We start from the raw sequence: 13,929 nt of genomic DNA on the forward strand, positions 1-13,929 counted from the left end.
GAAGGTGGAAAAGAGAGCTCACAGTCTGAAGTTGTTGAACTCCAGGAATCCATTTGTACTCGCGTCACTCCCCACTATCAGCGGTTTAACCAGGGGTATGGAACAGGCATCGATAGCCGTGCTGGTCTTTCCGTGCCTGTCGGTGTCTTGCGATCATTTTACCAGAAGTGTGAAGCTTACTTTTCGCATCACTTTGGGCTTCCCGTGTCTCAACGGGCACCAGCGGTCCTCTATCGCCCCTGGGCCCGCCGACCTAACATCGGCTCCCAACACCTTGATGCTGGAAATTCTCGCCCTTGAATCCCTCCATGGCCTCATCCCTACCCCTCCCTGTGATCCCCTCCAGCATCACAACCCTATGAGAGCTCCGCACGACTCCAATTCAGGCCTCATGCAGGTTTTAATCGCCTCGCTATTGGCTGTCTGGGCCCCACGCTCTGAAATTCCCTTCTCCAGCCTCCCTCCCCCTCCCTCCTTGTACTTTAATACCAACCTTGACCAATCTTTATGCTCTTCTGTGCGACCATCTCCAGTGGCTCAATGTTTGATGACCTTGTTGTGAAGCACCTTGGGACATTTTACTGCTTTAAGGGCGCGAACCTGTTGTGGCTAAGCACTCATTCCCCGCGATTAATCTGACTCCCTTCCCCTCAGCTCACCATCTCACTGTTTCTATCCCCAGAGTCACCATCCGATACCTGGAGGAAATGGGTCAGTTCACCTTCCGTGACCCGGACAGGTTTTTGCAGACGCCCCTGCACATCGCAGCATCGATCGGCAATGAGGAAGTGGTGAAGTACTTGCTGAGAGATTCGGTGAGGAGCCTTTGGGCAAGAGGGATGCCTGAGCATTCCGAGAGATCAGCTTCAGTCGGTATTTCTGGGCGGCCGAGGTCACGCCCTTGCGCATTCACCTGTAACCGGAACACTCCATTTAGTGCCGGCATATTTCAATTTGTGACCTTGCGATGTAGGAGCAGAAGGAGGCCATTCGGCCCATCGAGTCTGCTCCGCCATTCAAGGAGATCGTGACCGATCTGAGGTGATGATCCTCGACTCCACTTTCCCGCCTTATCCCCATAACCCTTGATTCCCTCGCTGATTAAAAATCCGTCTGTCTCAGACTTAACGACCCAGCCTCTGCGATAAAGAATTTCACAGATCCCCTTGGCAAATAGTTTTATCAACTGCATGGTGGGGAGATATGAGACAGGGTGACACCCGTCTGTCTCTGGCTACTGCCATAATCCCTCTGCTCGTCTTCCAGTTCGGGCTATCACTATTTGTGTCTATACTGTCCACTTGTAAACTGTGCTCAGTAATCTGTCTTAAGTACCAAAGCCTTCAACGCCACAGATACACCTGATGAGCAGTCGCAAAGTCCCTTAAATTATCCTATTCGGAGCCAACTGACCCCATTTGGTTTGGACTGCTTCACAGCAATCTTTGAGGTCGATGTTGATGAATCCTGTTTACGGTAGCACAGTGGTCAGCACTGTTGCTTCACAGCGCCAGGGTCCCAGGTTCAATTCCCGGCTTGGGTCACTGTCTGTGCGGAGTCTGCACGTTCTCCCCGTGTCTGCGTGGGTTTCCTCCGGGTGCTCCGGTTTCCTCCCACAAGTCCCGAAATACGTGCTGATAGGTAATTTGGGCATTCTGAATTCTCCCTCTGTGTACCCGAACAGGTGTCGCAACGTGGCGACTAGGGGCTTTTCACAGTAACTTCACTGCAGTGTTAATGTAAGACGACTCGTGACAATAACGATTATTATTATTACTAGGCTGCTCGATGAGAGACACTCTCCTGGTTGATTTGACTTGATTTAGATTTGATTTGATTTATTGTCACGTACTGAAGTACGGTGAAATGTATTTTTCTATGGCCAAGGGAACCTGAAATGGTCATTGGATAGACATATGGACGATAAGGGAAGAGTGTAGATGGGCTTTAGAGTGGTTTCACAGGTCGGCGCAACATCGAGGGCCGAAGGGCCTGTACTGCGCTGTAATGTTCTATGTTGTACGTACACAGTAGACACAAGAATAATCAACAGGGAACATTGACAAATGCTACATCGACAAAACAGTGATTGGCTACAGTGCGGAACAAGGGGCCAAACAAAGTCTACAGAGGCGGGAAATTCTTTTCAATAACGGCGCTTATTTTAAAATCAATAAATTAATCTATTTGATGGGATCGAGATGGGGCTGTGGGGGTGGGGGGGGGAGGTTGTCCTATGATGGGTCGCTAAGTAAATTGGGCTCATATTCCCTGGCATTTAGCCAATGAGGAGATCTCATTGAAACCAATAAAATTCAGAAGGGGCTTGATAGGGGGAACACTAAGAGATTGTTTTCACATGTCAGGGAATCTAAAACACGGGCACCGACTCAGAATAAGGGGCCAATCGTTCAGCACTGAGATGAGAAGAATTTACTTCATTCAAAAGAGTTGAAAATCTTTGGATCTCTCAACCCCAGAGGGTTGTGGAAGCTCCATCATTGAATATGTTTAAGGCTGTGTGATAAACAGATTTTTCGGTGTATCGGGGGAATTATGGGATGTGAGTGGTTGGCGTGCCGCCGGACAGCGGTAAAGGCCTTTGGCGCCACGCCAGCCGGGGCCGAAACGACTCCGTCGGCCGGCGGAAGTCCGTGCATGCGCAGGAGCATCAACGGCTGCTGACGTCATCCCTGCACATGCACAGGGGGGGGTGGGGTGGGTCCCTTCCGCAACGGCCATCGCGGAGGCTGCGGCCGAGGCGGAAGGAAAAGAGCGCCTCCACGGCACAGGCCCGCCCGCGGATCGGTGGGCCCCGATCGCGGGCCAGACCACGTGGGGGCACCCGGAGCCCGCCCCCGCTGCCAGTCCCGCCGGTAAGGTAGGTGGTTTGAATCATGTCGGCGGGACTGGCATGACAGCAGCGGGACTTCAGCCCATCGCGGGCCGGAGAATCTCCGGGTGGGGACCCGCCGACCGGCGCGATTCCCGCCCCCGCCGAATTTTCGTGCCGGAGAATTCGCTGGCCAGCGGGGCCGGGATTCACGCCGCCTCCAAGCGATTCTCCGACCCGGCGGGGGATCGGAGAGTCCCGCCCCTTATTCCTAACATCTGACTCCCAACCACTGAAGAATAGAGATTGACCTGATCGGGTTTCTTGAACGGCTTTATAGGGTAGACGCGGTGAAGTTATTCTCGTTTGTTGGGAAATCAGGAGGCATAAATATAAGATACAATAAATAATTACAGCAAGGAATTTGGGTGACATGTCCCCTCCCCCAAACCCCGCCCAGGAGTGGTTTAAATGTGGGACTCTCTACCACACGTTGTAATTCACTGCTCATCCATACGCAAAGAGGGAATCTGGAGCCAGTTTTGGCTTAACCCAGAGGGCACGGGCACAGACTCCCATTTCTCTCACACACACACACACACACACATGTGGAAACCTGTTCTTGTACATGCTGCAGAATAATGCTCTAGCCTTTCTCCAGTTAGGAACACATGCTCTCGCTTACAACTGGAGCGAGCGCATCTGCACTTCAGCCCGATGCTCCTGATCTCCGGGAGAGGGCGCGTACAGTGCCCGCTGGCACCATCGAGGCCTTCCGTGCTCGGTGGGCACCGTAGGGACCGGGGGCGACACTTTCAATTACATTTTGGTTCGATGTTTTAAGTTTAATTTGTGATTTTGTTTTGTTCAGGGCATTATCATTTGTCCCTCAGTTTGTTTGATTTAATTTACTTGGTTTCAACCCCAAAACAGCTGAAGCATGAAATTCATTGAGACAGGGTGATATGCATCACTGTAAATACACAAGGGGCTAATGTAAATACACTACGACTAAGTAAACACTAGAGGGAGCACCAGAGACATCATGACACGCAGACGAACAGCTAATGAACACTTCGAATAGGACACGACCAATGGGCAGTGAAGACACCCAGAGGTGACACTACCACAAGGGGGCATGACACAACCCATATATAAGGACTGGGCACACACGCTCTGTCTCTTTCCACAGGCGACACTTGGAGAGTAGGACAGGGGCAGATCAGAAGCATCACACCCACCACGTGGCTTAGAGCAGACTAGAGATAGACTGAGTTACTGTAGCAAGATTAGCAGGAGAGTCGAACTCATAGAGAACTGTGCTAATGGTTCAATAAATCGCATTGAACTCACTTCAAAGTCTGGAGTATCTTTTGGTCAAAGCTGCATCGAGTTGCAGCCTGTGTTATATCATGAAATTCATTGTGACAGGATTACAACAGGGAGTAGTCAAGGTGAAGAGCATGGATAGATTTAAGAGGAAGCTGTGTAGACGCAAGGGAGGGAAGAACGGTGAGTAAAACAAGAGTCTCTTGTAGAGCATAAACACTGGCAGAGAGTAAGTGAGCCAATTGTTCTGCTTCTGTGTTGTACAAATTATGTTAAAAAGAAACGGAAGTTTTGCGTCTGAGCAATGCCTTTCTTGTTTGCAAAACTCTTGTCATCTTATCCATAGAATCTCTACAGTGCAGAAGGAGGCCATTCAGCCCATCGAGTCTGCACCGACACCCTGAATGAACACCCTACCTAGGCCCACTTCCCCACCCTATCCCCATAACCCCACCTAACCTGCACATCTTTAGTCTGTGGGAGGAAACCGGAGCACCCGGAGGAAACCCACGCACACACGGGGAGAACGTGCAAGCTCCACAAAGACAGTCGCCCGAGGTCAGAATCGAACACGGGCCTGGTGCCGTGAGGCAGCCGTGCCAACCACTGTGCCACCCTAAAATAAAATTCCCTCTCATTCTTCTGGACTCCAGTGAATACAGCCCCAGTCGACCTAATTTCATCTCGTACAGCAATGCTGCCATCCCAGGAATCAGTCCGGTGAACCTTGGCTGCACCTCCTCTATGGCACGTATATCCCTTTCCGGACAAAGAGACCAAAACTGTCCGCAAAACGCCAGGTGTGGTCTCACCACGGGCCCGTGCAGCTGTAGAAAGGCATTCTTGCTCTTGTGCTCAAGTCCTCTTATAATGAGTGTGCTAATGACCTCTTTTCTTCACTTCACTTCAGAGGTGCAGAGTCGACGCGACCGACATTTGGGGGATGACCCCCATGCATGTGGCGGCTCAGACGGGTTCAGCCACCATTTGCTGGCTGCTGCTGATGGAGACGGGCTTCGCCCTGCTGGGGTCACCGAACAGGGACGGGCTGACGCCGCTGGATCTGGCAAAGCAAGGGAAAACGCACAGGTTTACAATCAATCTGTTCAAACACTTCCAATGTGAGCTTCCTTGAATGAGGGCGGGGGATTGAGGGAGGTGGAGGGCGGTATGCTGGGCTTGTACCTCACGGGAGGCGAGGGGCAAATCAGTTGAAGCCATGCCGCCTAAAGTGCCGGGGCAAAAAGGGCATCGGCAGAGATTTGACATCTTCCCACCCAGCTGGCAGCCGAGATTAGATATTGTACCAAGTCACTACCCAAAGCCAGTATCAGCAGTGGCTCAGTTGGCTACACCCTTGTGTCTGAATCAAGGTTCCAGCTTCAAGGCCCTGACCTCAGAACTCTATGCTGACACTCCAGTGAAATACTGAGGGAGTGCTGCACTGTCGGAGGTGCCATCGTCTGGATGAAATATTAAATCGAGGCTCCATCGCCCTGAGCAGATAGGTGTACAAGACCCCATTGCATAATTTTAAAGAAGAGCAAGGACGTCACCCCTGGTGTCCTGGCCAACATTTACCCCTCGATCAACGTCACCAAAACAGATTACTTCATGTCTGTTCAGTGCTTTTGAGATGTCTGGTGTTCCTGATGGATGGGCTTGCCTGGATGAGTGCAGCTCCAACAACACTCGAGAGGCTGAACACCGTCTAGGATCAGGAAACCCAATTGATTGACAACCCATCCACCATCTTCAACATTCACCCCCTCCACCACCGACGCACAGTGGACACTGCAGCAACTCATCAAGGCTCCTTCGAGAACACCTTCCAAACTTTTAACTTCTATCAGCACAGTAGCATGGTGGTTAGCACAATTGCTTCACAGCTCCAGGGTCCCAGGTTCAATTCCTGGCTTGGGTGACTGTCTGTGCGGAGTCGGCACGTTCTCCCCGTGTCTGCGTGGGTTTCCTCCGGGTGCTCCGGTTTCCTCCCACAGTCCAAAGATGTGCAGGTTAGGTGGATTGGCCGTGCTAAATTGCCCTTCGTGTTCAAAATTGCCGTTAGTGTAGGGTGGGGTTACTGGGTTATGGGTATAGGGTGGAGGTCTGGACTTGGGTAGGGTGCTCTTTCCAAGAGCCGGTGCAGACTCAATGGGCTGAATGGCCTCCTTCTGCACTGTAAATTCTACGATTCTATGATCACCTAGAAGGACGAGGGCAGCAGACACCAGGGAACAGCACCACATGCAAGTTCCCCTCCAGGTGACTCGCCAAAAGACTTGAAACTATATCCAAAAAGACTTGGAACTTTATCGCCGTTCCTTCATTGTTGCTTGGTCTAAATCCTGGAATTCCCTCCCCAACAGCACTGTGGGTGCACCTACACCACACGAACTGCAGCGGTTCAAGTAGGTGACACACCACCACTTTCACAAAGGGCCAGCAATGGGTAATAAATGCTGGCCGAGCCAGCCATGCCCACATCCCGGGAAAGATTTCAAAAGAGAATGTGCTATAAATGCAATTGTTTATTTCCTAAATGTGTTGGAACCAGTTGCTCCATCAGCGACCGGCTCAGAATTTGCAGGGGAATCATCGAGGTCTCTGGGAGCCAGAATATTGAAGCAAGCGATCTCCAAATGGCCCTAATGATGAGAAATAAGAAATAGTCAATTACAAAGGCCAGGAATTAAGCTGGCTGACATAATGCGATGGAATTAATTGTGTAAGATTTGTTTAAAACATAATTTTAAGTTAAGGGGTACTTGGATTTATAAAGTGCGTTTCATGATGGGCAGCATGGTAGCACAGTGGTTAGCAGTGTTGCTTCACGGCTCCAAGGCCCCAGATTCGATTCTCTGCTTGGGTGGCTGTCTGTGCGGAGTCTGCACGTTCTCCCCGTGTCTGCGTGGGTTTCCTCCGGGTGCTCCGGTTTCCTCCCACAGTCCAAAGACGTGCAGGTTAGGTGGATTGGCCATGCTAAATTGCTCTTAGTGTCCAAAAAGGGTGAGGTGGGGTTACGGAGATAGGCTTAGGTAGGGTGCTCTTTCCAAGGGCTGGTGCAGACTCGATGGGCCGAATGGCCTCCTTCTGCACTGTAAATTCTATGATATCCTGATATCCCAAACTGCTTGGCAGCCACTGGCACACTTGTTAAATGCAGTCACTGTTGTTATGGCGGAGATGCAGTAATTTGTGCAGAGCAAGTGTCCACTGACAGCAGTAAGTCAATTGACCTGATAGTCTGTTTACTGATGTTGGTGGATCCATAAGTGATGTGCTGGATACAGGCAGAGCACCAAGCTTTTTTTCTGTAGGCCGTTCATCCGAGAGGACAGACGGAAGCTGGTTCACCCAAGGCACAGCACCTCTGACAGTGCAGCACTCCTTCAGTACTGCATCGAAGATGGTGTCCTCACGTGTCGAATGAAAAACCAGGCAAGATTGCTGCCACTACCGACATCTGTTTGAGGGTTATTCACAAAGGCCCATCTTCTCAACCTTGCTTCTCGCCTGAGGGCGTGATGATCCTTGGGTTAAATCGCCACCAGTCAGTTCTCTCCCCCCGCCCCCCAAAAGCAGCCTATGGTCACCTGGGACTATGCCAATTTTACCTTACTATTTGCATGTGGTGTTCTAGGCCATTGTGAGGGACCCAGGAAAGAAACCAGGCTTTTCAGCCCAACTAATTGGCACCAACCTGATCTATACCAAACGTCCAGTCAACCGAGCCCCCAAGAGGCCGTGGAAACCTGCACTTTTACATGCATGTTGTCGTCCGGAGTTATGGATTAAGATGGTCGGGGCTCCAATTTTCTTTCATCGCTTAGCTAACCAGGAGTCTCTCCCACTCTTACCGGCAATCATTGATGTATGTTTGGAAGGATTTTGCTGGTCGATCCTCAACCTGTTTGACCGCGCGTTTCGAACGCACCTTCCTCGGCCGTCATGTCCTGGTGTGGGTCTTGAACCCGGAGCTCCTGGTTCAGAGGCAGGGACTCAACCCACTGCGCCACAAGACCTCCTAGATTCTAAATAAAAATGTGGTGATTTTTCATGGACAGTAAATGTACTTTGTTTTCTTTTGATCTGCGGTGCAACAAATTCATTAAATCTTGAGGCCGTGAAATATTTCTTCAACAGCCTTATTTTCAGAGTGAACAAACCAAACAATCATTCAGCACACTCAAAGCTGGGTAGCACGGTAGCACAGTGGATAGCACAGTTGCTTCACAGCGCCATGGACCCGGGTTCGATTCCCGGCTTGGGTCACTGTCCGTGTGGAGTTTGCACGTTCTCCCCGTGTCTGCGTGGGTTTCACCCCACATCCCAAAAATGTGCAAGCTGGATGGATTGGCCACGCTAAATTGCCCCTTAATTGGAAAAAATGAATTGGGTACTCTAAATTTTTTTTTTTAAATGAGTCTGCACGTTCTCCCCGTGTCTGCGTGGGTTTCCACCGGGTCCTCCGGTTTCCTCCCACAAGTCCCAAAAGACGGGCTTGTTAGGTGAATTGGACATTCTGGAATTCTCCCTCCGTGTACCCGAACAGTGTGGCGATTAGGGGATTTTCACAGTAACTTCATTGCAGTGTTAATGTAAGCCTACTTGTGACAATAAAGATTATTATTATTATAGATGGTCTCAAGCTCCACCCTGTTTAATTCCAGGTAGCAATGGGAGGACGTAAGCTGGGGGCTGGGTCACTCTCGCCCCTTCCAGCCATTAGAGGGTCACCACGTTACGGAGGACGCTGAGCGGGTGGCACCCCGAATGCTCTCGGCAAAACGAGTGGCTTGACTTAAGTTTTTCATTTGTCTAATTTTGGTAGCTCGCCTGCATTCCATTTCTGCGGAATCGTCCTCGGGAAGGGAGGGGCGGGCCTTCCGACAGGAAAGGAAACTTCCAGTATCCATAATCGGATAGTTTACCGTTAGGGAGGAGAAAATGAACAACAGTGGATTCCTGGATTTGTACCAGAACAGGGCTAGATTAACTCCCCGGGATGAATAACCGTTTTCACACTGAGCCTTGGGCCATTTCCATGTTCACCCAACAGCAGTTGAGAAACCCCCAACTACAACATCCACTCATTGGCCCTCTGCCTTTAATAACTGTTGACTGCGTCACATTCCTTTGCTGGAATATCCCATGGCCACCTGGGATTTCCAGGAAATTGTTTCCCGCTAAAAGATCCGATCAAAGGGACTTGCCTCCTCCATCAGATATTACCCCATTCCCGCCCAGAGATTATGTTTCATTCCAGAAATGAGAGGGGGGGGGGTTTGCTTTGGCAATGACATTAAGTTAATTGCCTTATTAAGGACAGGTGATGATTATTGGCTTTATAAGCGGGCACTGCTGGAACAGTTGGTGTGGGGGAACCGTAAGGAGTTTAGCTCCTCGGAGCTGGGTGTAAAACAAACTTGCTGAAGGTAAAAGACAAGCTGCTGCATTATTCCTCCATCACACAGGAGCAATTTAATATTAGCAGTGGGGGCAGCTTCGGTCGAGGCATTCAAAAGGGAATTTCGACTGATGTTGGAAGAGGGTGAGCGTGCGGGGGCCAGGGGGAGGGGGTGGCAGAATGTGGCAGGGAATTGCTTACTGGAAGAGCCACGATGGGCCAGGTGGCCTTCTGCACCTGTAACAATTCTGTGAAAATTCAATCTGGAGTTTAAAGGGGAACCCATCAGCAAGGCATTTAAATCCCACAAAAAAAATCGTATTTGCATATCTCACTAATCCATGCGTATTTCTTACAGACACCATGAAGTAGCAAAGCTTCTGAGCGTGTACAGTAAGGAAGCACAGAATGGGAAGCCAAAGCAACCAACTGGTAATCATTTTAATTAAAGTCCGTTTGATTCTTTACAAATAGAAACTGCAAATGATTTGATTATTCGTACGTGTCACTGGGTTCCTGAGCATGGCGGACCAATCGTTAAGATACCGCTTGACAATAATCCTTATGCTCACTTACACCGCCAAGGGCACTGAATCACAGTGAGTGTTGCTATTTGAGTACGTCCAGTAGCTTTGTCTGTCAGCAATGCTGTTGTGATCAACCCCATTTCCTGGACTGAGTGGGGGAGCAATGTTGTCCAAGGAACCAGCAGGATTCTTGAAATATCTGTTAACATCCAGGTAGACAACCAGATCAGTAACATGAGCTGACCGACTGTGCTCAAATCGCATCTTCATTGCACGTGTCATGGGTTGAGATGTCTTCAACAAGAAATGATGGGGTGAGAATGACTAATCCTCTTGGGGGAATCCTGTCCACTGCTGATCTCGTATAATATAAAAGCACCTTAAATGAACCGCTTATCCACAGTATCCAACTCATTCCATCTTTACAACGCAAAAGGCAATAATGACTTAAAGTTAAAGTACCACCCAACTCCAGCATACCTCGGAGTGGCCTTAGATAGGACATTGACCATCCGGGAACATCTGAAAACAACTGTGGACAAGATCACATCCAGAAACAGCTGGATTGCCAAACTTGCCTTCTCAATGGTACCATCACCCTCCGAACCTCAGCACTCGCACCCCTACATCTCCAAAGATGGCGCATTAGTGCCAGCCCCCCCCCCCCCATGTGTCTGTGGGAGAGAGAAAACTATGAACCATGTCCTTGAAGAATGTCCAATGCACAGACCCAGCGGAGGCCGATCCGCACTCACGAGAGCAGAACCGGGAGAAACCCCTTGGCTTAACAACTTTGCATTCGCTAAATAAATAGTGAACCACTTTGTAGGAGTCCCCATCTGAAGTCTAGGTATACAGTTAAGTCACACCACCTTAATTGAATGCCGACCCCTCTCCCAAACCTGTCAGAATGGACGACAAGGCATGTAACAGGAACACGACAGAACAAAGACAGGCCTCCATCAGGGAAGATGCTCTCTCCAGTACCAGAACCTCCTTGCGCACCTCCATCAAACACTTCCATCAAAAGTACCCCGTGATTCTTAGAAGTGAACCCTGATGATCTGCACATCAGAGCCAAGACTCTTAGTTAGGACGAACACCTCCTTTGCGAGCCAACGTCTGATGCGCACCGCCCACCAAGGCAGCAACCCACTCAATAGCAACTGCGCCACTCAATGACAGCAGGGCCCCACCCCCCAGCCGCCACAGCGAGACGAGGATTTTAACATTTTGTCCCGGCTCTTTCTTGCAAGAACACCAACCAAACACATCTTGGGGCACAGTGCAAGAAAAGGTAAATACAAAATGTGCAACAGGATGAAAAGCCGGATTGAAAGATGAGCAGAGCCGGAGCTTTCGAAAACGCAGCCGCTCCCGCGCTCTCGTCACGTGACTTATCCCCACCCCTAAAGTTTGTTTTTAAAAATCGCAATAAGGGTAAAGTTTTGAACAGACGGTTTTGGAGTCTTTACCATGTAGGAACCCAACTCCTCTAGAACATCTGTCTCCACCTTTTCTCTCCCAGGAGGACAATCCTAACTTCTCCAATCAATCTGCAATTGATCTTGTGGAATGTGGGGCTCCGAGCTGGACGGTGCGCTCCATTTGAGGCCCAGCCACCTTTTTTCGATCCCAGTTTAACGTAACTTTTTGTGTTCAGTGGTAAATTTCAAAAACGATTCGGTCCGTACGTGGAAAGGGGGGATTTTGTACAGCTAATGGGGAAAGAGCAGGGGACTTCTATTATTCGGATAGCTCTTTAAGAGAGACTTTGACCGGAATTCTCCGACCGTTGGGATCCTCTGTTCACCGCCGGCAGCGCACCCCCACCCGTGGGTTTCCCGGAGGTGTAGGGCGGCCTCAATGGGCAGCGCGGTAGCACAAGTGGATAGCACTGTGGCTTCACAGCGTCAGGGTCCCAAGTTTGATTCCCCGCTGGGTCGCTGTCTGTGCGGAGTCTGCACGTTCTCCCCATGTCTGCGTGGGTTTCCTCCGGGTGCTCCGGTTTCCTCCCACAGTCCAAAGACGTGCAGGTTAGGTGGATTGGCCATGATAAATTGCCCTTAGTGACCAAGAAGGTTAGGAGGAGTTATTGGGTTGCGGGGATAGGGTGGAAGTGAGGGATTAAGTGGGTCGGTGCAGACTCGATGGGCCGAAGGGCCTCCATCTGCACTGTATATTCTACATTCTATGTTCCAGCAGGAAGATAGAATCCTGTCATCAGCGATTGGCACGCCACTGGTATGAGTGTGGGTGTCACCGACAGATCAGCATTTGTTACCCACCCTTGATTCACCTTGCGAAGTTGGTGACGAGTCATCTTCTTTACAAATGGCTTGCTTGGCCATTTCAGAGGTGCAGTTCAGAGCCAACCTCATAGCTGCGGGCCCTGGGGGTCACAAGTAGGCCAGACCAGGTAAAGACAGCAGACTTCCTCCCCATTCGTGAACCAAATGGTTTTGCGGGACAATCTAGCTCACTGAGACATGTTCACCATTCTTGAGGTGGAGATGCCCGCGTTGGACTGGGGTGGGCACAGTAAGAAGTCTTGCAACATCAGATTAAAGTCCAACAGGTGTGTTTGGAATCACTAGCTTTCGGAGCGCAGCTCCTTCATCAGGTGAGTGAAGGAGCTCCTCTCCAAAAGCAAATTGATTAGCGCTGTGGAGCTTCAACTTCAAAACCTTTTGATTTTCAGGGCTGTACTGTCGCTATCTGCTTCTCCCGGGGGTCCTGAGCTCAGTCGTGTTTCTCACCGCGAGCTACCTCGGGCAATACGGAGGAATTTTCAGCCTCGTCGCCTTTGCTGCCCTTGGCAGGAATGTTTTTTTCCAGTACCACCGCATTTCTCACCTTCCCAGGTAGGCCGACTTCTTTTCTGGCCTTGTTTCAGATCTGTCCACCCTGGGCTGAATGCTTTCTGTTGTGTAATGACAATATCTGATGCTGCCACGTTTGAGGCCTAACCGGACAGGCTTCCCAAGAGGCAGGCGAAAAAGCGAGGGGGTTGTCCTTGCTCCCTGACACCATTTCTTGCGCAGGAAAGCTAAAGCAAGACATGAAAAAGCTGAAAGAAAAACTGTGTTGACAGGCCCTTTGCAAGAAATGGGTGACGCAACAGCACAGTGGATTAGCACTGCTGCCTCATAGTGCCGGTGACCCGGGTTCGATTCCGGCCTCGGGTGACTGTGCGGAGTCTCCACGTTCTCCCAGTGTCTGCGTGGGTTTCCTCCGGGGGCTTCGGTTTCCTCCCACAGTCCAAAGGTGTGTAGGTTAGATGGAATCACGGGGATAGGCCGGGGGAGTGGACCTAGGTAGGATGCTCTTTCGGAGGGCCAGTGCAGACTCGATGGACCGAATGGCCTCCTTGTGCACTGTAGGGACTCTGATTCTATATCACTAGTCATATCTAGTCCTATCACTGACCTGAGCTCAGTGATATGACACATTGGGGCAGATTATAATGAAGACTGGAAAATGGCCTGATTCATTCAGTGACACACTATGAGGCAAATTCTAAGAAATAGCATCTCTTCCGTGTCCTGTTATACAGAGAAAGGGTCACACGCAAGAAAAAGTGTCAAACCGACTCCAAGAAACACTGGAATCTCAAGAGACAGAATTTGATTCACTCGTCACCCCGGATTGACGTCTTACATTTCAAAGAAAATCCTGAACTTCCCAAAGTGATTTTTCAGATCGATGATACCAGCAGGATCTGCTCCCTATTCTGCCCTGCCCAAGTACCTCAGTGAAGAAATGGAATAGGCATCAGAAATGTATTCGGATGAAGTCGGGTGGATGTGCATATGTGCAACGAAGGCTGC

The 13,929-nt window shown here is 50.2% G+C and overlaps 1 protein-coding gene across 1 annotated transcript in view; it reads left to right on the top strand.

Annotated features, from left to right (window-relative positions):
* Positions 1 to 13,929, top strand: part of LOC140403617 (palmitoyltransferase ZDHHC17) — a 44,454-nt gene that overhangs the window by 19,273 nt on the left and 11,252 nt on the right. The window contains exons 4-7 of the mRNA XM_072491733.1: positions 683 to 815; positions 5,073 to 5,251; positions 9,931 to 10,004; positions 12,801 to 12,963. Of these exons, the coding sequence (XP_072347834.1) occupies positions 683 to 815; positions 5,073 to 5,251; positions 9,931 to 10,004; positions 12,801 to 12,963 (549 nt within the window). The remainder of the gene's footprint in view (positions 1 to 682; positions 816 to 5,072; positions 5,252 to 9,930; positions 10,005 to 12,800; positions 12,964 to 13,929) is intronic.

The sequence above is a fragment of the Scyliorhinus torazame genome, chromosome 28 (assembly GCF_047496885.1).
Source record: "Scyliorhinus torazame isolate Kashiwa2021f chromosome 28, sScyTor2.1, whole genome shotgun sequence".
Lineage (NCBI taxonomy): Eukaryota > Metazoa > Chordata > Chondrichthyes > Carcharhiniformes > Scyliorhinidae > Scyliorhinus > Scyliorhinus torazame.